We start from the raw sequence: 25,876 nt of genomic DNA, 5'->3' as shown, positions 1-25,876 counted from the left end.
CTCTCCCACCGCGGGGAACGGGGCCGGAGCCGCGCCGGGATGGGGCGCGGGGATGGGGCGCGGGGATGGGATGCTGGGATGGGATGCTGGGATGGGATGCGGGATGGGATGCGGGATGGGATGCTGGGATGGGATGCTGGGATGGGATGCGGGGATGGGATGCGGGGATGGGATGCAGAGCCGGGGATGCGATGCGCGTTTGAGGCGCGGGGATGGGGCGCTCGCCGAGCCCCCGCCGGCCCCCCGGAGGAGCGGCCGCCGTTACTTAAGCGCATCCCGGCGGCGGCGGGGGAGGCGGGGAGCGGCGGGCCCGGCGCAGGGACGGCCCGCGCCCCTGCCCGTGCCCGGCTCCGAGCGCGGCGGGGGCGCGGGCGCTGCCAGGCGACGGGCGAGCCCGGCTGCGGCGCGGGCAGGGCGGGACGGGCGCGGGGACAGCGCCGTGCGCCCGCGCGGCGGGGCCCGGGCGGCTCCGGGCGGCTCCGGCTCCCCCGGCCGGCGGCCCTGCCCTCGCTCGGCGGCGGGGGCCGAGCGGCAGCAATGGCGGCGCGGGGCCGCCGCCCGCCCGGGCAGCCGCGGCTCTAGGAGGGGACGCGCGGGGCCGCGGGGCGCCGCTTTCCGCCGGGGTATTTATTCCTCCCCTCTCGCTTAAGTTGCCAGCGGAGCGCGCTGGCCGGCGCCTGCCCCCCCTCCCGCGCCGCGGCGGTGCGGGGCGGCCATGGAGAGCCCCGCCGAGAACCCCAGCAAGGCGGCCGAGTACCTGAAGGAGCTGAACAAGATTATTGAGACGCAGCAGGAGCTGCTGGAGAAGCAGAAGCGGAGGATAGACGAGCTGGAGCAGCAAGTGGCCAAGTTGTACCACGAAAATGCCTGCCTGCAGGACGAGCATCACCGGCACCTGGCCACATGCCGGCTCCAGCAGGGCGTCCCCCCCGCGCCCCCGGGGATGCTGAGCGCCATCCAGGAGAACGCCAGGCACGAGAAGTAAGCGCTGTCCGCCTTTCTTTGCCCCTTTTTCGCGCAGGGGGTTTCCCTAGCGGGGTTTCCCTTCCCTTTCCCCTCCTGCCTTCGGCCGCCCGAAGCAGGAAGCAGCGGGACTCCCTGCGGGGTGTGCCCCGGGGCGAGCCCCGGGCGGCTCGGGGGACAGCGATGGGCTGCAGAGGGGTGGCCGCAGCCTCGGTGCCCGTGTCCCACTCGCTCCCTGGCCGGGGTCCCGGGGAGTTTCGAGCCGGGGCTCCCCAGCTGCCCCGCCGGCCGTGCCCACGTTTGTCCCTGCGGCCACCGCCGCCCCGGGCCCCGCCGCCCGCGGCGCTCGGGGGATGCCCCGGGCAGAGCCGCGGTAGCGGGGCGCTGGGAGCAGCGAGGCGAGCCCTGCCCTTCTCCCCGTAGCGTGTTCGCTGCCGGTCCGAGCGCCGCGGGGAGTGGGGTACCCAGCATGGGGAGCCGCTCGCCCCCCGGGAGATGCCCCGAGGAGCGGCCTTTGGCTCCGGCCGCTATCGAAAGTGACCCGGCCAGGGGTCAGTAAACATTGGCCGCTCGCCACCGGCGGGCTGGCCCGGGCCAGCGCCAGCTCGCCCCGTTCGGGCCGCCTTCGCTCCCGACCGCCGCATCTATTCCAGCCTCTCTAAGCTGTAATTAATCGTCTGCGTTTCCCCAGCGCTGGGAAATCCGCTTAGTTGAGCGGTTCCGAAGCAGTAGGGATTCGGGAATAGCAAGAACTGAGGTCGGCGCTTTCCCGGCGTGTTTTTACTTCTGGAAAAGTATTTAAGGCTTGGCTTTCCCGGAGCGGAGTGGGAAAAGCATGCATGGGATTACGAGCCCACTTCGCTGCTTGACACAGCACAATGGGCTGTTTGTGATCCGCTGCGCTCGAATTCCTCAGGTTTATAAATACAGACGCGGCGGCTCCCGGCCGCCGCCAGCCCCCGGGATACGGGATACGGGATACGGCATCGCCTGAGGGAGGGCGAGCCCCGGACCGTGCTCCGGCCGCGGGGTGCCCGGGGTGCCCGGGGTGCCCGTCCCGCTGCGGGAGGCGCCGCTCGCTCGTTCGGGAGCTGCCGGGGCCCGGAGCAGCGGCTCGGGCAGCCCCGCTGGGCTCGGCAGCATCTCCCTCCGGGGAGCGGTGTCGGGCAGGGATGTCCCGGGAGCTCCCGCCGGCAGCCTGGAAGTGCTGCCGCCGCTGCTGTGCTCGGAGTCGGCAGTGCTGGTGCTCCGAAGCAGCGTTTCCTCAGTGCTGCTGTGGAGGCTTCAGAAGGGTCGCTGGTCACTCAGCGTCCCCTTTGACTGCCTGCTCCTGTTCTCAAGCCTTGCCCCTGGCCAGGGGAGCAGGTTGGGAAGGGAAGTGGCTCTGCCTCCCCAGCGCCCTTCTTGCTGTCAGTGTTAACAGGGCTTCTTTTTCTGTGGTGCTGGAGTAATCACTTTAGTCTTTTTTTATAAAGAGATGTCTCTCTGAAAGTAAATAGCTCCTTTAATAAACTGGAGATCATGCTGTCATTTATCAATCAATCAGTCAATCCCTTAAGGAGAAAGAGGTGTTTCCAGAAAACACGGAATATTTACACTAATCTTATCCTGTGCCTCCATGTCCAGTAAAACATGGAATATTTACACTAATCTTATCCTGTGCCTCCATGTCCAGTACCCGAGGATTTTGTGGCTGTGCTTGTAGTACAAGATGTCAACTCAGCTATCTTGTCCCATTTGTCTCTTGTAAACGACATTACCAAAAATTGTACAAATGGCTTGCCTTGTTTGATAATATTTCTCCTCTGCAGCCCAGGACTCATTTGCAGAGCCCTCCTTGGGCAGGCAGCTCTGGAGACTCAGAGGCTTTTAAGTCTCTTAAGTGGATTTGATGCTGGGATCAGAATTAATCTGGGATATTTATGGCAGAGTTGTATTGCTTTGAGGCATAGCCTGGGGGCTTAGTGGGGAAGCTGGGAGCCAGCCCTGTGCATCTGGCCAGGCCCTTGGCCCACGTGCCTGCCTGGGGAGCCACAGCTTCAGGCCCACCTTCAGCTCAGCAGTCCCGTTGTCCCCTCTCCTCCCCCAGAACTGTTCTCCCCTGCCTGGCTGGGTGGGTGTCTGGGTGGGTGCATGACACCCGTGGGCCTGGCACAGGGACTGTGCTGTGCCTGCTGAGGCCCCGCGCTGGCCAGAGCAGGGACAGGAGCCACTCGTGGCATCAGTTTCTTCTCTGGCTGGATGCAAAAGGTGAAGGAAGTCTCCAACCTGGAAAACAGAGAATAATACCCTTGTTTTAAAGGCTTCTCCCAGTCCCACGGTTCCCTCAGCTTCCTGACAGTCCAACCTGCAGGTTCCAGGGGTCTGCAGCTTTGCTCTCAGAAGCTCAGCCTCAGTTTCCTCAGACCTAATTGTCCTATTCACCCTGGGGATGTGTGGGTGGCACATGAGGATCCCTTCTTTGCTGAAGTTCAGTGTCAGGTGCCAGTGATGCTGAAATGGGCAGAGACCACTGCTCTTCCTGACACTTTTGTACTTCAAGGCTAAAAATAATGGAATCATTTTTAAAGGAAACCAGGCTTCTTTCAGTCAAATACACCAGGGCTTTTAGAAGTTGTCTTGTACCTTGACTTAAACAACTTTTCTAAACTGCTTAGACTCCTGGCCTGCAGCAGCTCCAGCTGTGTGAGGTGGCTGTGGCTCCCTGACAGGGGTCCCACATTGCCAGATGGGGTTAACTTATATAAAAGGAAGTATGGAAAAGTTACATGAGATAATATGGCTATGGTTAGGTCTTAATAAAAGATAGTAAGGAAACCTGACAACCAAAACAACAAAATCCCCACAAGTCCTAAAAGTTTTCAGTTCTCACAATGGAAGGAATATACAGGTGAAGACTGCTTAAATAATTTGGAAAAGCTGGTGTAATTATAGACATTCTGTAGCTTGTGAGGAGAGGAAATGTCAATGAACCCTGAGATAGATTTCTGGAAGAAAAAAACTCAGTCCAATAATATGTATATAAATATGTAAAAATAATCTGGTTTATGAACTTCCAGAAAATCTCAGAGTGGAAAAAAAGTTTATTTTGTGCCAGTTGCTGATGGAAGAAGGGAGGGAGGAGCAGAGGGCTGGGTGAGCAGGTGCAGGTGTGCTCCTTCTCCTACAAGGACAGACCAAAAAAGGTTTGGGGGTGGTCTCAGTAATTTTACAATGATTTGCTGAGAGCAAATAACATCAAAATGCACCAGTGGAAATGAGAATTTTTGATAACAAGGCTTTGTTAGACGTGATGAATCAGCATGAGGAAGATAACAATAGGTGTTTAACTCATTAAAGTGTTTAACTCTGAGTTGCATAAGACTAATTTTGAGTGAATCCATTTCATTTAACGATTGAGAAGCAGCAAGAACATCTAGAGCTCAGCTCCTTGGTGTAATTCGATAATGCACCTTCTTTTTGGGGTGTAAACCCAGATGCACTGCATTTTCTCACATCTATACAAGGATAGTTTTGTGTGTCTGACAGTTCAACACTGGCCCCTCGCAGCTTAGGGAGGGATGTTTGTGCTTAACCTAATCAAGTTTAAAACTGTGCTGCTTTTCCACAGAGGAAGTGCCTGGTGAGAGGCTGAGGAGGAGGGAGAGCTGAGTTGTCTGCTGAGACAGAACAGCCTGGAGGGGCTGTTGTGTGCAGCTCGGTCTGAGTTCTGCACCCGGCCTGGCTGATTTATTTTTAAATGAATCCGGGGCTGCTTTTGTTCTCTGATCCCCGGGCTGGAGCTGTAAGACGCCCCCAGAGCGTCTGGGAGATGCTCTGGTCTGGGCGAGGTGTGCTGGGAGCAGCGCAGTAGCTGAAGTTGTTGCTCTGGTGACAGTCACATGTGAAGGCTGCGTTGTGCCCTACATAAAGCGAGCTTGTGACTTGGCCTGTGGCTGCCGGCGCTGGGAGCTGCCCTGCACAGCCTCAGCAGCAGGCCAGACATTGCATTCGTGTAGAGACCAGCAGGGCTTGTTTTTTCCTCCCTCCAGAGATGTCCTTTGCTGAGGCAGGCTGTTCAAATGACGTAAATCCTATCTCCCTGCCCGCGCCGCACTCGAGCAGCAGCTTGTTTGTGTTTTGTGTGCTGAAGTGGAGGTACCCAGCAGCTGCTCAAGTAGGCTCGTGCTTGGGCAGGCTTCTGCTTTCTCTGCCTCCTTGGCAGCAGGGATGGAGATGAAGCACTGCTGCTGAGTCCTGCTTCTCCAGCAGCTGCTGGGGGAAGTGTGGTTTTTGGCTGGAAGTCGGCAGTGCCAGAGCAGTTCTTAGCAGGGATGTGCCTCTGCCTGGTTATCTGGCTCAGCTGGTGAGGAATGCATCCATGTGGGAAGCACAGGTTGTGTCCAGGGTGAGCAGGGTATTCCTGCAGGGTGCTATGTGCCCTGTCAGCCCTGTAGCAGGTAGGGATGGTGTAATTCCAGCTTCGGGCAGAAACTTCCATCTTCAAATAACTTAAAAGTAGCCTATTCGTTTCATTTTCAATCCATAGCTGGAGTGGTGGGACTGCTGAGCCCTGAGAGTGGGGGTTTCACATTGAAGGGAGTGTTTTTGCTTTCGAAGCCCTCATTTTGGGGTCATTATTGTGATTTGGACAGCAGCACAGGGGTGAGCATCCATTAGAACAGGCATTTGTGGTGCTGGCAGGCTGCAGGAAATCAATAGTGTGAGGATGTGTAAGAAGATGTGAACTTGCTAACTAAACTCAGCTAAATTATTCTGGATCTCTGAAATATTGGCAAATTCTCGTACTTAATATCTGCTAAACATTAAGCTAAATGATAACACATAAAGATAAATTCATTTGAAAGCTGATGTGTGCTGTATAATCAATAAACCAAGGCAGAGAGGGGGCTGCCAGGAGCACAGGGATGACAGAGCAGAGTGCTGCTATCAATAAAGTTCCAGGGAAGTCAGAGGGAGGAGGGAGAATATGGTCCAGAAAGAGAACAGCAGAAATAGGTGTGGTTTTGGGAGAGAAGAAGCAGTGTAGCAGAAAGTAATCCATCCTGTAACACAACAGCTTTAAAGATGGTATCAAAACTTGAAGTAAATATGTTCCATTTAGAGCAAAGCAGTCCTAAAGAATTACCAGGACTCGCTGGATCTGGAATCCTCCTCTGCTGAAGCTTTTTTTTTGTGCTGACACAGAACACAGCTTTTGAGCTCCCCAACTTTGCAGTTGTGTTCTGAACTTTAAGAACAAAGGACATTTTCATGCTCCTTGGTGCTTTGATAGCTTTTGATAGCCTTCCTTATGAAGTCACTCTTGAGGAAACTGAAAAGCACTTCCCAAGATGTACTTTTGGAAAAGATCCGGAAATGTGCATGGATGCTGTGCTTTCTGTGAGCCAGGTGTGTGTCTGAGCACCCCCTTCCCTCTCTCCCAAGCCCTCCCTCCCAGCCAGCCTGGATCTGCTGCCCTGTGCACACCCACGTGTGGAGCTCGCAGCAGGGCACTGCTGGCTGTCCCCACCCAAGGAGGGCAAGGGAAGGCTCTCCTGGTCTGTAGTGCCAGTCTTTGCTGGGTTTTACCAGCAACCACAGCATCCAGAGGAGCAGGATGGCCCCTGTGGAAGGAGGCTCTCACTACAGCACCTCGGTCTGTCCTTGGCTCCTCAGAACTTGGCAAGTTTGGGTTGGTGCATCAGGCAGTGATTTTGGGATCAACCCTAAAAGTCAGTGCTGCTTCTGAAGACCTGAGCTCCCTGCTGGGTGAAGGATGCTGAGCTTTGTCCACTCCAAGTGACAAACCTTTGGGAGGAGGTGAAGAGCAGACATGCACATTTCTGAACCTTGCAGCCTTCTTGCCCTGGTTGTTTGCTTAGGAAGACAGGTCTCCTTCAGTCCTTAGGGAAGGTGTGTTCTGGCAAAAAAATCAGTTGCAACTTTTTTGAAAACCTGAAGCAAAATACAGCACACCTAAAAAACGTCTTCAGGAAGAGCTGATTTGAGGGCAGATCACAGAAGCTCTGAAAGAAAAAGAGTCAGGCATTTCAAGGAGTTTTCCTACAGCATACTTATAGGAGACTAAATTATTAACATTGAAATAGTAAATTCTTAAATCCTCCTGGCAAGCAGCACCTCAAAAAGCTTCATATGAGTTTTTTAGACCCAGCAGAAGTAGTTGGCTGTTCATGTGCTGATCAGTGGTGCTGAGCTGAGCCCAGTGTCTCATGCTCAGGGTTTGTGCAGAGGCTGTGCCTTCCTCCAGGGATTTCTTAAGGGCAGGAGGAGCAGCTCCTGTTTGACACTGCTCAGTTTGGTGGCTGTGGTGTGCTGCAGACCCACGGAGCATCACAGTGCACTGAATTTCCCTGGAGTTCATGGTTCAGCTGGGGTCACAGTCTGGGCAGAGCTGCCCCCAGAGCAGGCAGCCTGTACCAGGGGGTTTGTTCCATGGGGCTGTGCTCTGCCCCAGGCTCCTGCGTGCAGGTGCAGGGAGGTCATCCCATGCCAGGCCCCAAGGAGGTGTGCGGGAAGCTGCTTAGGTAAGTGGATTTTGCAGGTCAGAAGTAATTCCTGATGTGCAGCCCACACTTGCATTATTCTAATTTGATCCCATCATTCCGACTCAGACCCTCTCTATTATGTTAATTGCACCTTTTTTTGTGTGTGTTTTGCAGCCTGCAGATACTTTCAGACTGTACCTGCCAGTGCTCCTGCCTTTCATCTTAGCTCAGCGAGGCCGTGAATGAGGTTGTCATAATTCCTCTCTGCCCATATCCCTGCCTAATTGCACTGTTTTTCTCAGCAGAATTGTAGATTTGAAAATGGAGATAGTGTGAGCAGGCTGTGGTGCAGCAGAGCAGCGTGGTTTGAAGAGCTGGATGAGATGGTGCATCCTGCTGACTGCTGGGTACCTGTCCCTGGGTGTCTTTTTACTTCACATTCCTTGCTAGGAATTCCTCTCCAGATCCTTCATAGCATTTCTTAAAATACTGAAATTCTCAGCTGTTGTAGCTGCCCTGCTACAGTGGGAGATGCTGGTTTTGCTGACCAGAAATGTGGGTAGGAATTGTTGCTGTTAATGGTCATTGCCCTGTGGTTGAGGGCAGGAGCAGAAGGTGTCTCCTCAGTCCCTCCTGCTGACCTGTTCTCTGCCCTGGCACAAGGAGCAGGGGGACTGATGGCTCTTTTACTGCTGGGCAAGTCAGAGTTAATGATCTTCTCTTAATGGGTTGCTTAGCTGGGCTGAGAAACGGTTGTGTTAAACAGCACGCTTGAGACAAACAAGCCTCTTAAAATCCTGGGTGCCTTCCTGGCTCTAAACCAACTTGTTTGAGGTTAATGATATTGTTTGTGTGGTTTGTGGCAGGAAAAACAAATACTGTTAAAATCAGAGAACGGATCCCAGGCTAGTTTGGGTTGGAAGGGACCATAAATCATCCCATTCCACCCCCTGCCATGGCAGGGACACCTTCCACTGTCCCAGGCTGCTCCAAGCCCTGTCCAGCCTGGCCTTGGGCACTGCCAGGGATCCAGGGGCAGCCACAGCTGCTCTGGGCACCCTGTGCCAGGGCCTGCCCACCCTCCCAGCCAGGAATTCCTTCCCAATATCCCATCCATCCCTGCCCTCTGGCAGTGGAAGCCATTCCCTGTGTCCTGTCCCTCCATCCTTTGTCCCCAGTCCCTCTCCAGCTCTCCTGGGGGTGCTTTAAGCCCTGGAAGGGCTCTGAGCTGTCCCTGGAGCCTTCTCTCCAGGTGAGCACCCCCAGCTCTCCCAGCCTGGCTCCAGAGCTGGGTCTGCTGCAAAGTGGCCAAAATATTTGAGGAGGGCGAAACGCTGCAGAACAGAGCAGTTTTCCCAGCAGAACCTGAATCCCCGACTCGCGGGTTTTTCTCCCGGCTGTTGTGTCCTGTCGGGTGTGGAGCTGTGATCCCGGGGCAGTCTCCATCCCTCCGGTCCCATCCCGGTCCCGGGCCGTGCTCCCTCTGCTGGCTCCGCTCTCAATGCTCAGCTACAGAAGCACATCTGGAGCGTGGGACCTGTTTCTAATGGCAACATCTCCGCTCCTTCTGCGTCTCCCCAGACGTCGGAAGGGCTGCTGTGAACGCAGCTGAAGATTCATGAGCGAAGTTTTGCCTTGAAGTGCCGGGGGAAACTTTCTCTTCAAGTGGTGCCGTTTTAAAACGTTCACAGGAAAGAAATTATTCTGCTGTGAGGTATCTGAGTAGACTGAGTCCTACTGCTGTGCTAGATAAGAAAAATGCTGCTACTGAGTAGCTCTCTATAGCGACTGATTGAAATATAATATACATTATTTGCATGTTAATAAGATTTCTAGTCAGACTTCCCCAGCAAACACAAGTGGAGACAAAGGCACGCATGTCATACATCTCTAACTGCAGCACAGCAATTCAGATTTACTAAGGGTGAATTCACTCCATTCTGTAATGAGGCAAAGAAAGCAGCAGGGGAAGGTGGGGAAGCAATCTCCTGGCCTTCTTCAGGGTTCGGGATGCAGCTGGGAGTTGATGTTTGTCAGGGGTTTCCATCTTTGCTGGATTTCTCTTGGCTCACAATGAGTGCAGGTGACTTGGGAGCTTTTAATTGCTCCTTTTGGGCATGGAACATGGAGCTATGGGGGGAGCACAGGGAGATTGTCCTCAGACAGGGAGTCTCTTGGGGAATCTGAAGCCCTGGTAGAGTTAAATCTGGCCAGGGACATCAAGGACAACAAGAAAAGTTTCTACAGGATCTTTAGAAGATGATAAAGGGAAGAGTTGGGAAAACGTGGGCCCTGTGCAGAAGGAAACACACCTGGTGACCTGGGACAAGGAGGGGGCTGAGGCCACACAGCTCTTCTGTAAGCAGAGAATCATCTCTCTGCAGTTCTGACTGCATCTCAGCGAGCAGAGCAGCTCTTGCCAACCACCGAGTTAAGGAGTGGTACCTTCACTAACGAGGTGAGAATGGGACCCGAGTGCCTGCAGGTGAGTGCCAGGAGCAGCTGGTGGAACCCCCTCCCACGGCCAGCTGGGACCTCAGTGCTCCAGGGGAACGGGGCTGGGCAGAGCTGAGCAGCAGCTTTGGGTGAGCAGACCTCAGTGCCTCGCTGGGGCTGCTTACAGGTAAGAAATGGGACACTTCAATATGAGTAAATAAATACTTTAATGTGAGGTGGGCACGACCTCTCTTTGCTTGACTGGTCCAGGTTGTCTCAATTTCAGAGGTTCACTGCAGCAGCATTTTGTTTTTCATTGTTTTTCTATGAATGTAATGGTTCTCTGCTCACACGTGGGGAATAGAAAATCTTGTTTGTTTGTCTTCCGTGTGCTATTAATGGTCCTGGAAATACAGTGAAACGTCAGGGATGGCAGACAAATGACTGGCTTCCAGTTCAGGTCCCATCAATCTGCAGCCTTGATCTCTTGGTATGGTTTTCTGAATTTAGAAAGTTATATTTCACTAGAATCAAGGTTTCATTTTGACAAATGAAAAGAAAGCAAACCCACTTGTAATGGATTGTGGTAGACAGCAATATTCCTTTAGCATGGTTTCTTGGTAGGACAGGCAGGGTGCTGAGCCTTTGGGTGCACCCAGAGCTGTTGCAGTGGTTGTTTGCCAGGTCTGCTCTGGGGATGCTCTCCTTGCTGCCGTGCTGGAACTGGTGCTCAGAGCAGGGAATTGAAAGGGAAGGTCCATGGCAGTGTAGGGGATGTGAGCTGCCCTGAGTGCCGTGCCCAGGGCAGGCTGCAGGTGGGTTTCCTCTCCTGCAGTGCAGCTGGGACCTTGTGCTGTGCTGCCTTTGGAGGCACCTCGGGGGATTGCAGAGCCCTGAGCCAATCCTTCTTCATTCTGGCTGCTCACCTTGCTACAGCCACTTCACCTTTCTTCTGCCAGGGAATTCAGAGCAGAGGTGGCTCAGAAACATTCTGCTTGATGGTCCTTTGCTCCCCTCATGGTTTCCTTGTGAGGCAGACAGGTGTTCCTCTGGAAATTTGTTATTCAAATCCAAAGCACCCTGACAGATGGTTATTTTAAATTCTTGACTCAGTGCCAGGATCCAGTGGCACCATGACCCGGGGTGTGTGTGCCCTGTGTTTCAGGCTGCCTTTCTCCAGCTCGTGCACTGGTGTCCTTTGTGAGCAGGTTGGGGTGTTTGTGTGGAAAGTCCTTGTAGTGACAGCAAAGAAGGAATTCACAGTTGTAGGGATATCCCCTGGGGGTTTTATTTGCTGCTGGGAGTTCTGATTAATGGCTCTGTGTTGTGGAGAATAGGTGTATTTTGACTTTTCCTTGCATTCCATCTTTCTGTGTTGTCCGCAGCAGAAGAAGAATTTAATTTTGGCTTCAAGCTGGAGAAGCTGAGCACTCCAGAGAACATCTGCTTTAGTCTGTTCATCCTGCCTGGCTTTCTGCTTCACCTAGGCAGGACTCTGGGTGAGGATTCTCAAACCCTCAGTGTAACTCTTGGTAAAATTCACTGCTAAAATCAAACCCTCTGTCCTGATCTCTTTAAAGGCAAAAATGGCCTCTATCATCTTGTATCTCAATTCATGCACATAACTTGGGTGTGTAATGCCCAGAGGTGAGCAGGCTCTAATTACAGGAAGGTAAAGTGGGGATGTCTGACCCTCCCCATGGCTCCTTCCTGGAGGATTTTCCTCTTCATTTAGCAGAGCCTTTCCTGCTGTTGATCTCCCTGATTGAGACCCAAAGAGTGAGGCCCTGCTGTGCAAGGAGGGGCTGGGATCTAATGCAAATGAACCGGCTAGATTTGAATAAGGGAAAAAAAAAATCTATATTCAGCTTTCAGGCTTCATTCTATTTTAAGCTTTTAATTGAGTCCACCACTTCTTGAGTGCTTGAGGTCGTCAAGGGTTGAGGGATTGACTTTGTCTTTCAGGAAAGGAGAAAGCTGACTTTATTTCAGGTTTGCTGAGGTTGTGACACCGGTGCTATACAGAGTTAGTGCTGACATGGAGCACTCCCCCTGCCTGGTGGGCTGTGGTTGTGCCAGTCAAGTGTTCGGAGATGAAAGTGCCAGGCGTGGAAGGGAGGGGAATGAGGAGTGAAGGAACTTACCTGTGACCTTTTTTTCCAAATGGCTTGGGAGGAAAACTTTGAAGGCAGTGATCTGAGACTGTGCATGGAATTCAATAGCTGCTCCTGGCTTGCATTGCAAGGGAATTCTAAAAGGGTGATAAAAACTACTTCACATAAGGTAGGAGAGACCTCTTGAATCAAAGGTCAAGAGTTCCTCCTGCTCATATTTATTTCAAGTGGAATGTGGCTTGCCAGGCCCATGCCAGGCTCCTGTGACCATGTCCTGCTGTAGATGGAGCTCACCTTAGTGCTGATTTAATATTTAATCAGAGCCTGATGTGCAGGTGACTGGAACTGAAGGAGGGAGGCAGTGAAATTAATTTCTGCTCCTGCTTTCCCCAGTTGCCAGGGCTGTGCCTTACAAATTTCCTGGTCTTTGATGCTTAAAAAAGAGAATGGTTGGACTTGGATCTGGATTCTTTGGTGAGCAGCACACAGGATTTTTAATCCTAAAAAGGAAATTTGCTGAAATCTCTTCAGAGCACTGTGGTTAAATGGGTTTGGTTGTGCACAAGTGTTGCAGTAGTGCAGTCCTGTGCAGCATTAAGGTGGGTGGTGGCTGCAGCCTCAGGCTGCCAGGACCAGGGCATCACTGCAGGCTGTGCTCTCTGTGGAGTGTCCCTGTGTCCCCCTTGGACCTGCTGGCATTCCTGGGGCAGGGCTGTGGGACTCTGGGGGCTGCAGAGATGAGGTCAGGAGCAGCTCAGTGCGGAGCACACATCCTCAGTGGGGTGTGCTGGAGCCTGGGCAGGCCTCGGGGCTGTCCAAAGGGATCAGAGACACCTCAGTGTCTCCAGGGGGACTTCATGCCTTAGAGGAAGCCACCAGTCCTTGGAAAAGCAGAGAGAACACTGTGCTTTGCGTGGTTTTTCCTACTCTCTCTACTCGCCTTCAGTCTAGTGACAGCTTTAGGGTGGTAGAAATGTTCCTGTCTTGGAACTCATCACTGAGAGCCTGCTGCTGCTATTGGTGCTCCAAAATAGATATCAGGCTCTCATCTCACGGAGTGTTTTTATGTGCTGGGAGTAATTTTTTTTTTTTTTCATTCACCTGCCTTTTTTTCATCCATCTGACAACTTCCTCCAGCAATCTTATCTCCACCCAAATGCATCTGATCAGAGCAGCTCCTGCTCAGGGGGCTGAGGGTTGTCTGTCCTCTCTCCTCCTTACTCTGAAAGCAAGAAAGGATAATTCTTTAAAACACATTGCAGTTATGTAACTTCTGGAGGAAAGTGCTTCCCAGCAGCGAGCTTTTGTTACGTAACGTGATACATCACCAGAACTTGCTGACATAAGCCACGATCTTCACCTCCGCTTGCTCATGAGAAACCTGTTATTTCCTTGACCTCACTTGGCTCTGAGGACTGTGGGCACTATGAGGAGCTCATTGGAGTATTTTACTCCGGAGTAAGGAAAATTGCTGGCAAATCAGGTGCCAGTCTGAGCCGCCTGCTGAGGGAGTGTTGTGTGTGGTCTGAGTCTGTAGCTTTACACCTGTGACACTGCTGTTGTTTCAAGTGACTTTTTGTCCTTAAATAGGTGCTTCCCAGGCTTTGAGCAAGGAGCAGAGGTGGTTTCTGTGTGGCATGGCATGACCCTCTTAGGCTGTTTGAGTCATCTTGCTGTGAGCAAAGGAAATCATTGAACATCTCAAAATGAGGTGAAGAGTTCTTTTCCAGCTAACATTATTTAATTTGAAATATACTTTGCTCATGCTAACAATGCAATGAACCTTGGCATCCCCAACATACTTAACTAACCTTCCAAAGATACCTGGCAAAGGTCACCAGAGCTTTGCTTAATAATTCAGCTTGTGCAGGTCTGGAACTTGGTCAGTCTTTGTGCATTACGTTGATTTATGCTCTGGTATTCTCTCTAGGAACAGACTATGTAAAGTGGCTGTTCAGCAGCCTGCTGTTGTAATAATAAATACCATGAAACTGGTGTGATATGCTCTGTGATTTTGGGGGTGATTCCAGTCCTCAGAAGTGTGACCAGTGATCACAACTGGTTCTATTTTCCCCAGGGATAGTTATGGACTGGAACAAGCTTAACACTCAAAGCCTTTTGAGCCAAATCCTTCAAGCTTTCCTTTAAAACTCTTACAAAAAAGGACCTAGAAGCCATCATGCTCCTTGGTAGCTGAAATGCCAACAAAATGTCTCAAATCTATGTCACCTGCTCAACTGAGCACAGGATTTCCACTTTACTGCCTGTGCTGAGTGGTTGTTTGGGCTGGTGGAGTTAACTGGGCAGGAGTCCCACTCATGCAGAAAGTGCTGCTGGTAGGGATCTCCTGACTGCTGCAGATCTGCTCCTTCCCAAAGGATGGGACTCTGCCAGGAAGTCTGCCTGAGTAACTGATGTCCACTACACAGTATTACCTTCACCAATTGGAATGTTTTCTGTAAGGCAGGGAAAGTAACAGGAAAGATTCAAGTGTGCTGCTTCTTGACTTTCTGCCAGCTGATCAGGGAGTGAGTTTTACTAGAATTTTTTGTCATAATCAACAATATCTTTAACTGAAGCAGGTTGTTTTTATTTCTGAAGAGCAATGTCAATGTGGGGTGGCTCGATCTCCAGGTGTCCAGTTCCTGGGAGATGGAGAAACTCAAATCTCCAATTAGCTGTCTGTTTGAAAGAAGTCAGACTTCTGAGCTGCAGTAATAGTATTGTCTGGGCTGTGGAAACAGGCAAAATCAACAGCAGTGCCTGGGGTTTGGGGAGCTTGGGATGCTGTCAAAGCTGGTAAATTCTCTTCTCTCTTGGCTAATTTAGTTTGATCTAAAGTGTGGAGGTGCTGGTGCTCTGCCCATGCACTTGAGAAGGTGTGACTAAAGAAGGGCTGAATGCAGGAGCTGCTGCTCTGCAGCTCCAGACCTCCTGGGGATAACTGGAATGGGAAGTCTTCGTATGAAGAACACAGGCTGGCAGAGCTGGGGGTGCTCACCTGGAGAGGAGAAGGCTCCAGGGAGAGCTCAGAGCCCCTTGCAGGGCCTGAAGGGGCTCAGGAGAGCTGGAGAGAGACTGGGGACAAGGCATGGAGGGACAGGACACAGGGAATGGCTTCCCACTGCCAGAGGGCAGGGATGGATGGGATACTGGGTGGGAATTGTTCCCTGGCAGGGTGGGCAGGCGCTGGCACAGGGTGCCCAGAAAAGCAAGTTGTTCTGTTATTCCTCAGTGTTTAAAAAAATCCTGTCTCAAAATACCCTGTCCCCAAACAGAGCAGGTAGCAGACTAAATTATTTATCTGCTTAATTTATGATCTCCCCTTGCACAGCAGCATTTGGAGAACAAGTGACTTTGTTCTTGTTGAGAATTTTTCTTTCCACTCATCAACCCCTTTCTCTGATGAAAGGCTGAGGCTCTTGCTATAAACCCTGGTGCTCTTGGGGCATTTCCTCATGTAGAGCAGAGCCCTTTTCCCTGTTCAGCTGTGATTGGAAAACAGAACTTTGGGAAGATTCCTGCCACCCTTGCTCTGCTTAGCTCGTCTAGAAGCACTACAGATACCCCTCCTAGTTTTAACAGTTTTAACTTTGGCTTGGCTGAGCTTTCCTAACCTCCAGGAGTTTATATTTGGGATCCATCTGTTAGCTTGGCCTCACATGACAATTTTGTACGGGCTTTTCTTTTCACTTCCTTCATGGGGAGGCAAGCTCTTTACATTTATTTTCAAACTTAACACCAATGTCTAATTCTTTTGATGTCTCCCTACCCAGGGAGCTGCAGATATTTATATTTACCTGTGACCAGTAATCCACTGGTGAGCATCAAAGTCCACATTGAAGGCTTCCTGTTGGTAGGACGGGATTACGAACAGCAGAAGGCAGCTGCACAGCACCAACTCATTAACTATTAATTATGGTATTTCTGTGTAAAACACTTGCTTTAGGGTTTCCTGCTTCGGTAGCTCTGGGAGAAGGCTGCTGTTGAGGTGGCTGGGCTATGTTCTGCACCTCTGACAATGTGATTTTTCATGCTGCAGACTGAGCTGAAGGAATACATCGCTGCAGCCTTACTTAAGGCAACTGAAAAACCCAGCCCTGCTCATTCACTTGCTTTGATAGCAAGAAAAAAAAAATCCTGTTTCCCTTCATAAAAGTAGCATGGACAATAATTTATACTTTGGAAAATCTGCCTTCCTATTAAGTGCTAGTTTTTCTTTAAAAAACCCAATAAACACAATGAAAAAAACAAACCAAACAACTAAAAAGCCACAAAGCAAAACAAAAAGAAAGCAAAACAGCCCAACCCTCAAACTCGCCAAAAATCTCAGATTCTGGTGACTTTTCACACCTTGTGCTTTATTTTACCTCAATCAACCAAAGGTGGCAAAACAGCCACTGACATCTTTTTGTCCTTCCTCACCCAACAAAATATTCCGTGGTGGTTGCACAATTTGAGTTTGTGCTAAACATAGCACAGAGAGTGCTGAAGGAAGAAATCAGGTGTGTCTGCCTTGGACACCTCTCCCTGCTCCCAAGTTTCCTGGAGCATTCTTTTTCCCATCTCATCCCTCTGCACTCCCTGTGCAGCCTGGGGAAGCTCATTCAGACCAGGGTGGCCAAGGTGAGGTTAAAAAATGAGCTTTAAGTGTTCTTCTGGCTGCCTCTTACCACGAGCCTGGGAGCATCCTCACTGTAATTCTGGATGTTTCTGGCTGTTTGGTTTCTCTGCTGCCTTTTTGTGCTGGGACACAAAGCCTGCCTGGATCAGAGGCAGGAGGGGTGGGGATGCCCCAGCTGTTCTTTTTCCCCTCAAGAAAATGGACTTTTAGAGCTCTGCAAACAAGAGTGATATGGCACAAGTTATGAGTTGAGGCAGTGAAAATGAGCTACAGTGAGATTTCATGTTGATATTCGTGTTTTTGTTAAAAAAATATGTATATGTTAATGTAATATCTACAGTGTATTTGACTAAGCAGACCATTGGACCTTGGGTTTTTCAGGAATTATCCAAATACAGTTTTACCTTAGAAAGCCCTTAACAATCTTACAATCTTCCTGCACAGCAGCCACATTCTATTTACCAGCTGGATTTTCTTCTTATTTAAATACTTCAAGTTGAAGGTGGTGTTTTTGTTTGGTTGGTTTTTTTTTTTTTTTCCTTTTCCTTGGAGAACACTTTACAAGTGATATTTACAGTGATTTCAGGTACACTGGCAGCTCTGTGTTCTTAGAATTGTGTTTTCTTGATGCCTCTTTTATTTTGGAATCTGGTAAGATCCAGCAAGGGGACAGATTTCCTTGAGTGGAGCTACCTGCTGAAGTTAAAGGAAATTCACAACTGGGTTATTCTGAGAAAAATCTTAGCACTGCAGTAGAAAAGGGCATAGCACAAAGTTTGCTTAAAAAATGACTTAAAAATAATTAAAAAAAAACCACCTCCCCACAAAGCAAAATGAATTGCTGTCTGATCTCTTGTTTATAATTAAGTAAATGGATGAACCTGAAGCACTAAGAAGGGTGGCAGGTTTAGCCAGGGCTCTCAGTGGCCAGTGCTGCTGACAAAGCATCAGGATATTCATTAAATTGCTGAGCCTGTATTTCCTTTGTTGCTTGAGCTGCCAGTAGAATTCTGAGTGGCCACGAGTGGCTTGTTTGACTTGCAGCTCCCTGTGCTGTCACAGGAGTGCTGGAGATGGCAGGATCTGGCCCTGATCTGTGGGATGCAGCTGGGAGGGTCTGTGCCACGCTTGGAGGGAGTTTTGCCATTCACATCTCGGGAGTGTTGCTGAAATTCCAGTTCCGTGAAGTAGGCGTTGAGAACCTACTTATAGCACCAGTGCTGATTGCTGGAACCATCTGCTGTTGGATCCTTGGCATTAATGAAGAGCTTGTTCTTTATGTAAGAAAGGGAAGAAAATCCTCCCAGAACAGCCAGCCTGGAAAACACAGGACTTCCCCCTCTTTCCTCTCCTCCCTCCCAAAAAGGGATTCAGAGAACCCAACTGTAAATGCCACGTGAAATGCAATTAAAAGGGGTTTGTGACTGAATGTCTCATCTTGCTTGGAGCACGTCCTCTGGTATTTTTAATCCCAAGTCAAAACTAGTACTGGGTTCCTGCCACCAGTGCTGGAAAGGATGTTCTGAGGAGAGGATCAGGAGTGGGCTCCAGGCTTTGTTTATATCTGGTTTTGTGTCCACCCCAGTGAAAGATAAGGCTGTTGGAAAGCTTGCTCACTTTCTGAGAGGTGGTGATGCCTTAAGTTCTAGCTTTCATATTTTCCAGATTCGGTCCTGCATTATTGTATAACTCTGAACTTCATGTAAAGTGTCAGCAAGTTCTCCTCACAGTTCAGTCACACAGAACAATCCTTTTCCAGCCCAGAACCAAGGACACCGCTGCAGCTTCAGCCCCAAAAAGTGCAAACAACAGGGAATGGAGGAGAGCAACCTGGGAGGGTGGGACTGCATCACCTGATCTGGAATTGGGCAATTAACCCAATATGGAAATGGACCAAACTTATAAAAGTGTGAAAACTCCTAACCCAGGGTCCATCTTGGGTGTTGCCCTGGCCAGGCTTTTGTGCTGCCCAAGGTGTATCCTTTGAAGGCCTTTTAATAAATCCCTGCTTTCTTCTTTAACACTGTCCAGCCTCTGTTCTGGGTAGCCTCTCCAGGCATCAGTGGGGTGCAGCTCTGCCTTCAGCTGAGGGGTGGCTCTGAATGTCAATCATTAACCAAGGTTGTTGCTCTTGTTCTCCTTGCCATTCTCTCCCTCAAACACCTGGAGCACACGAGCAGGTGTTCTCGTTATTTCTGCCTGTTAGGAAGGGATCACCTTTCTGCATTGAAATTCTGGGCTTGGTTTACAGACTGTTGCTGATAAAAGCACTGGGCCAAATAACATCTGTTTGTCCAAACAAATAATGTGAGGACACCTTGTTCTAATTCTGAATTTCTTCTGAGTCTGTTAGACGTGAACTTGGTTTTCAAAGGTTACCCTCACACCACGTTCTTTGGGTCATCTTTCCCTGATCTTTTTGAGATTGTCATGCACTGATGCCTCTTCTCAGGTTTGGCTGTGTTCTTACAAGTGTAATGTGTTATAAAAACCACGTGCAGTAGATCAAGAGAATAAATACGATATAAAATAAATATAGTAACTCTTATTTGTAGATGTTGACTTAGCTTTATTTGGAAGAGATTACAGTTCTCTTACACCAGCAAATTTGAAATACAGTGTTGATATTGAACTAATGATTCTTTTCTTATCTTGTGTGTGTTCTGGTAGATTATGAGCTACTTTTATGTGCCTTTTTATAGACCCTCCTCCTGTTTCCAGATCGAGTGTTTCAGGGCCATGAAGTGTAACCTGACGTGGCAAATCAGCTTAGCTGTGGTCTGGCTTGCACAACACAGGATGAGGATGGATTTCAAATTTAATAATGCTGAATGACATCAAGTCCTAGCAAGCTCCTGGCTGTCACTCCTTGCAAATGGCTTTATTGGGCTTGTAATTGATGCTTGAGGTAATTAGTGCACACTGCAGGGTGTTATCTAAATTCTCAGGGTTGATCAGCAGGCTGAGTGTCAGCACTGTGGAAGCAGATCGTGGTTCAGAAGCATGAAAAGGACATTTTGGAGCCTGGCAGTAATGGGTTCTTCATACAAGCCTGCATAGTTTTGCTTGGAATTTTAGGAGTAGTGTCATGATTGCCTTTTCTGTCCCTTACAAGAGCTGCAGATGGGAAGTGGGGAGCTGTCTTTTAATAACAGAGCAGGGGTTTCTCCTTGATGTAGGAGCCTGTGTAGCTGTGCTGGAATCTCGCAATGGACATTTGCAAGTGACCCAGTATTAAGACTTGCCTAGGAAATGTGTTTAGGAACCCGCTTTGAAATTGGGATGATGTTTGAATAATTTAATACACTCTGAAATGGAAAACTGAGGTTACTCTGCTCTGCTGGAGGGGCTTTTCTGGGGAGTGAAATGCTCAAAAGATGGGGCTGACCTCACAACTCTTCTGTATTTCTTTTAGAACTGTGAAGATAACTGCTTAGAGCTTTAAAGGAGCTGGGGCTTATGAATTGCAGGCTGTAAGTTCAAGTGTGGCTTGTTAGGAATAAATGCTCCGTGCAGTTCCTTTAACAGTTTGATTCCAAGTGTTCAGTTTCTGTCCTGCCAAATTCATTTGAAGCTCAGCATCAGGCAGGGCTCAGCTTTGCTAATCCTTCAGAAACGTTTAAACTGCTCACAGGTAGTTGATGAAGTCAGTGGGACTACTGGAAGCACTGCATTTAAGGGTTCTGCTGAATTAGGATGTGCATTTTCCAGGGGTAACCAAGAAATGCTGGCACAGCCCCGTTCATCTGCCTGAGGGCTCTGCACCATTATTTTCCTTCCCGTGCAGAGCATTCAGCAGACAAGAAGCATGCTGGTGCACTCTAGAACTGAAGGAGAAAAGATAATAAACCACTTGTAAAGAGCTTCAAATCTCTGCATTCTGTTCCAAATGCATCTCTCCAGCCTCTGGCTGAATCTCCTGTGGAGGGGAGCCAGGCTGTGGCCAGGAGGGAGCCAGGGCCAGCTGTCAGGAGGAGAAGCTGGCAGCTGGGCAAGTGTTTTAAAATAATTGCATGGGGAGCATGCAGGAGAAGCTCTCCTGACCTCCCTCTCCATAGCTGTCATTCCAGTACATCGTGGAATTAACAAATGAGATGTATTCACACTATTTTGATAGAGGCTGGAGAGATCAGTCACCTCCCAAAGCACAAGTTAAGGACTGGGGAAAGAAGAGGGTAAAAATTGCTACGCAGAGGAAATGGGAATGTTTGTCCAATCTCACAGTATTGAGTATTTGAACTTCCACGTACCACAGGCACAGTTTAGAATCCCTGCCCTACTGAGAGGATCTTTTCAGGCTGTGATTTTGATATATTTTGGTGTGGCACACACTAGATTTTCATGTTTCTTTGGGGAAAATATTTGCAGTGAAGTGCCAAAGTGAGAGACTGGCCCATGTTTTTATTTGTGAAGGACAATGTTTTGCTGAAGTCTTTGCCAAAACCCTGCCACATTCAGGGCAGGAGTGTGAGGACAGGGGCTCAGTTTAATGGATTTCTAGGGAAGCTACTGATTTCCCCACTGCAAAGCTCAGGTTTAACAGATAGGGCTCTTAAATTTCAGCATAATTGATCTGTTCTGCAGAAGCACTGGGGTTAGTGCAGTTTTTAAAAATTGGTGAATCCTCACCAGCAGCACAAGCAACAGCAGCATTTACAGCTGAAATACAAATAACTCCTTAATGAGACAGCATTGAATTCTCATTTTTTATTTGCTGAGATAGACTTCTATTAAGTAGTCAGTGTAATAAAGTGAGTTCATCTGTTCTGTATCAGGTGCCAATGTTCAGCTTGTGGCATCTTTTTGTCACCTCTCTTCCCTGTGCCCCACCTCAGCGTATAAATCTCACTCAGCAGGCTTTGGAGCAGCCCTGGAATGCCCTGGCTCAGGTGATCTCCAAGCAGTTTATAACCTAAGCATTATCCAGGTTGCAGCAGTGGATGTTTGCAGGGCTCCCAGGGGCAGTGACGTGATGAGCTCTTGTGTTATGTCACGGTGACCCATTTCTGCGATCCCTCAGCTCACCAGCAGCTCCCAGGGCCAAAAGTGTAAAGTTATTTAAATACCATCATTTGCAACCTGTGCAAAGCTCTGCATCAGGTGAGAATAATTAAATGGCTAAAACTGTGACTCAAGTGGAACCAGGGCAATTTAAATTGATTTGGTGGTTGTTGAGATTGAACTTTTCTGTGGCACTTTGGGCACTCCTGTTGTAATTACACTTTGAAGGGGGTGTGTGTCCATCTCTAGCTGTTACTCATCTTGTCACAGGGCTGTGTCCAAATGAGGTGTGGCTGATCCCATTTCCCAGGCTGTGTCTACCTTCTCTTCCCAAAAACTTAAGGGTTATATTTTATTTTAATTTTTATTTTGGTGGCAGTGGAAGTTTAAAGAAGCTGAAGAGAGGGAAACCTAAAAGCAACCTTGGCAAACTGTTGAAGTTTTGCTGCATTAAACCAGCCTCTCATTTCTAAGCTTGTAGATTAACTTCTCAGCTGTCCTCAGGAAAAGAACAGCTTTGAGTGTGTTTGTGGTTGTAGCCTGCCTGGAGTTAAGGATGAGCTAAAGAGGGCATGGGACTGGCAGTGCTGGGTTCACGGTTGGGCTCAATGATCTGAGAGGGCTTTTCCAAACTGAACCATTCTATAATTCTTTTTTCCCCCCTCACTTATTAAAATAAAAAAAGAAAACATAACCTGAACAGTCCCTCAGCATAAAATTCTGTTTAATCTTTAAACCCATGCATAAATTGTTTTTCTTTGTAAGCAATCCCTGCTAATACCAGATTAGCAGGGCTGTTTCCCTGCTTTGTTCCTCCACCTGTTCCGTAGGACACACTGGTATTCCTGAGCAAAATTACTGCCACAATATGGATTCTTAGGGTGATGGAGGGAAGAAAAAAAATGTTTTTGTGTTACAAAGTGATTTTTCTATGTCCTTGTATAATTATAGTTGAAGTTATTGTTTAAAGTAGGATTTGATCTTTAAGCTGAAAATTGGATGCATTTGGAAACAATTTAAATTTTCTTAATATAATCCAATTTTACTTATGCAGGTATAGTTTAAATGGTACTTGAAGTAACAGTAGGTGCTGTAACTTCTTTGATTCTTTGTAGTAGGAAAACATTACCTCACTGACGTGTTGCCTAAGAACAAGTGGAAAAGATTTGGGTCCGGGATGTGCTTTTATATCCCTTTCATTTGTGGTCCTGTGTGGAACTCCCTTAGGTGAAGGTTTTCCTCATCTAGGCAGGACCCCATCGCCAAAAGAACAAAGTGCCATTGGAATATCCTTCTGGAAGGAAGAGACACTTCATGGAATTCTCTTTCTGCTTTAGCCTGTGGGAGAAACACCTCAACTTGTTTTTGAATAAATGCCTGGGAGGCAGGAGATGTGGGGAAAGGAATTGGGAAGGACGTTTAGGATGAGAGACTAGGTACATTTAGAATCCACTGGAATTTCTGTGGCTCACTTTCACCCCTCTGCAGTGAGTTTGATGCCTTGGCTCAGAGGATTTGAGAGCTGTCTGTGCTGGATGAGGGCTCTGGGCTTTGTGGTTTTCTTAACCCTAACCCTAGGTGGAGCAGTGAACACCATGAAGCTGAGGCTGGTGCCAAGCAGAAAGGTGTGGAGGGAGCCTTGTCTGTGTTCCCCTTGGCATGCCTTTTGTAGCTGCAGAGTGCTTGGAGCTCTGGGCTTTGTGGTTTTCTGAACCCTAACCCTAGGTGGACCAGTAAAAGCCTGGCTCAGCTCCAAGCAGCTCCTGCGGGGGCGCATTTCGTGCAGAACAGGCTGGGGATAACGGCCCTTCCCTTCCCTTCCCTTCCCTTCCCTTCCCTTCCCTTCCCTTCCCTTCCCTTCCCTTCCCTTCCCTTCCCTTCCCTTCCCTTCCCTTCCCTTCCCTTCCCTTCCCTTCCCTTCCCTTCCCTTCCCTTCCCTTCCCTTCCCTTCCCTTCCCTTCCCTTCCCTTCCCTTCCCTTCCCTTCCCTTCCCTTCCCTTCCCTTCCCTTCCCTTCCCTTCCCTTCCCTTCCCTTCCCTTCCCTTCCCTTCCCTTCCCTTCCCTTCCCTTCCCTTCCCTTCCCTTCCCTTCCCTTCCCTTCCCTTCCCTTCCCTTCCCTTCCCTTCCCATTTTGGGTCACTCTCAGGTGAAATCCTCTGCCCCAGTTCTGGTGCTTCTGAGGAAGCTGCAGTCTGCACCCTGAGTTCAGCTCTTGCCCAGCACTTTGAAGGGCATCAGCTGTCCAGAGCAGCCCCTGCTAGCTCTTCATGCTGGTGCTGCTTTGGGTACAGCTGTGGGAAGGGCAGCCCTGGTGCCTCTCCAGGCACTCAAAGCTGGAACTGCAGCTTTGGGTCAGCTTTGACCAATCTGTTGGATTTACAAGCAAAGATCCCAATCATGGATGTGTTCTTCGTGCCTGAGAATGTTCAGTTGTGATGCCCCAGATGGGTAAAGGCAGTAGCCAGTGATGGAGCTCAGAGTTCCATCCCTTCTCCTGCAGCAGCACTCCCTCAGGCTCTGTCTCTTTTTCTGAAGTAGGAAGGGGAGTGTGTGCAGGATTTTGGTTATGAAACTTGTGGAAAGCCATATGTGTGTACTTGTTCAGCACAAACAGGGGGATGTAAGCACCCTGGTTTAACTTCAGGCAGTGCCTTAGTGTTCACCTTCCCTCTCTCTCATGCCTTTCCTCTCGTGCTCTTGGGGTGAACAGAATGTAACACAGAATCACAAAATCATGGAAGTGTTTGGGTCGGAAGGACCTAAAATATGACCCAGGTACAACCCATCTTCCACTGTCCCAGGCTGCTCCAAGCCTGTCCAACCTGGCCTTGGACACTTCCAGGGATCCAGGGGCAGCCACAGCTGCTCGGGGCACCCTGTGCCAGGGCCTGCCCACCTTCCCAGGGAGGAATTTCTTCCTAATATCCAATCTAAACTGACTTTTAAAGTTCAAAGCCCTTCCCCTTGTTCTCGCACTCTTAACACAGCACTGGCCTGGCCATCTCAGAACAGGCCTTGACTTTAAAGGCCCAATCTTAGAATCCTGCCTTTTTACCTGGTACTCAGAGTTATCTCTTGCACTGTCTACTTTGTATCTTCATTCTCCTTAAAACCAGAGGAAAAATTAATCTTTTGCTTCATTTGCTTCATCCTCCTTTGAGGAATCTCCATTTGCCAGCTGGTCCCAGCATTGAGCTCTGCTGGATCATTCAGCAATTCCCAGCGGATGAGGCATGGAACAATCCATTCCCTTGGCAGGCTCTGCTTTGAAAGGCTTGCCTGTGTATTTAGCTGTACATGCCTTGTGCCTTGAGCTTGTCCTAACAGCTCTGGTTGGTGCTGGAATATCAGACCAGAGCTTTTCACTAGGACAGGAATTTAGGTGACAAAAATTTCCACCCTGAGCTGAAAACTCTTCCCTGGGGGACAGCATTACCCTCCCTGTGACCAGGCACCCACACCCATGAATGCCTGGGTGAGAACACGGGCAGTTAAGCAGAGTCACTCATTAAAAGCACCAGTTTGGTTTTTCCTGCTGCCTGGGGAGAGTTTTCCCTGTGGCAGCTCTGGAGTTCCTGTGTGGAGGCTGAGCGGAGACGTTGCTGCTGGAGCAGCTCAGAGCTGGATTAACTTCAAACCTAAAAATAGCCCACAAGCAAAAACACCTTTTCCTCCAGCGAATCATGGATTCTGGAGGGAGGGCAGAGGAAAATTCAGCTGTGCTGCCTCCTCTGGAGTCCTGGCCGACAACAATGGAGCAGAGTCCAGACGTCCCTGAGTAGGTGGGATTCCTGCAGCTGTCACTGTACAGGAAATGGGCTTTTAATCTGATTGAACTGCAGTGAAATATTGCACACAATTCTGCTGCTTCTAAAGAGATTTGGATTTTTCTCCTCAGCCTTCTAAGCTTGCATTTGGGACAGTTATGTTCTAATATTTTATAACTTGCATGATTATGAATGACTTGAGTTAACTTTATTCCCCAATCCTTCTATTCCATGTCAGGACATGTAATAATGCCTTTTGTGCAGGTACTGTTATTGATCAGGTGATGTTCAGTAGCTAAACAGGCTGGCCAGGTTCTGGCCTTACACGTAGCAGGAAGGAGTAGCAGTAACCTGCTCAAATACTGACTCTTTTTATTCTGAAGTGACAAAGCAAGACTAACTTAGGGTTTTTTTGCCACTGTGACAATTTTTGAGCAGCAATTCTGTTGATGATTGCCCGTGGAAGTAAAAACTTGAGCTCTT

At 49.4% G+C, this 25,876-nt stretch overlaps 1 protein-coding gene across 5 annotated transcripts in view; it reads left to right on the top strand.

Annotated features, from left to right (window-relative positions):
* The first annotated feature begins 528 nt into the window (after positions 1-528).
* Positions 529-25,876, top strand: part of IQSEC1 (IQ motif and Sec7 domain ArfGEF 1) — a 278,350-nt gene continuing 253,002 nt past the window's right edge. For all 5 annotated transcript variants that reach the window (XM_053953515.1, XM_053953517.1, XM_053953516.1 and 2 more), the window contains exon 1: positions 529-981. In XM_053953515.1, the coding sequence (XP_053809490.1) occupies positions 716-981 (266 nt within the window). In that variant the 5' untranslated portion in view covers positions 529-715. The remainder of the gene's footprint in view (positions 982-25,876) is intronic.

Source organism: Vidua chalybeata, chromosome 12 (assembly GCF_026979565.1).
Source record: "Vidua chalybeata isolate OUT-0048 chromosome 12, bVidCha1 merged haplotype, whole genome shotgun sequence".
Taxonomy (NCBI): Eukaryota; Metazoa; Chordata; class Aves; order Passeriformes; family Viduidae; genus Vidua; species Vidua chalybeata.
The sequence above is the reverse complement of the archived record's forward strand: the minus strand, read 5'-3'. Positions and strand labels throughout refer to the sequence as shown.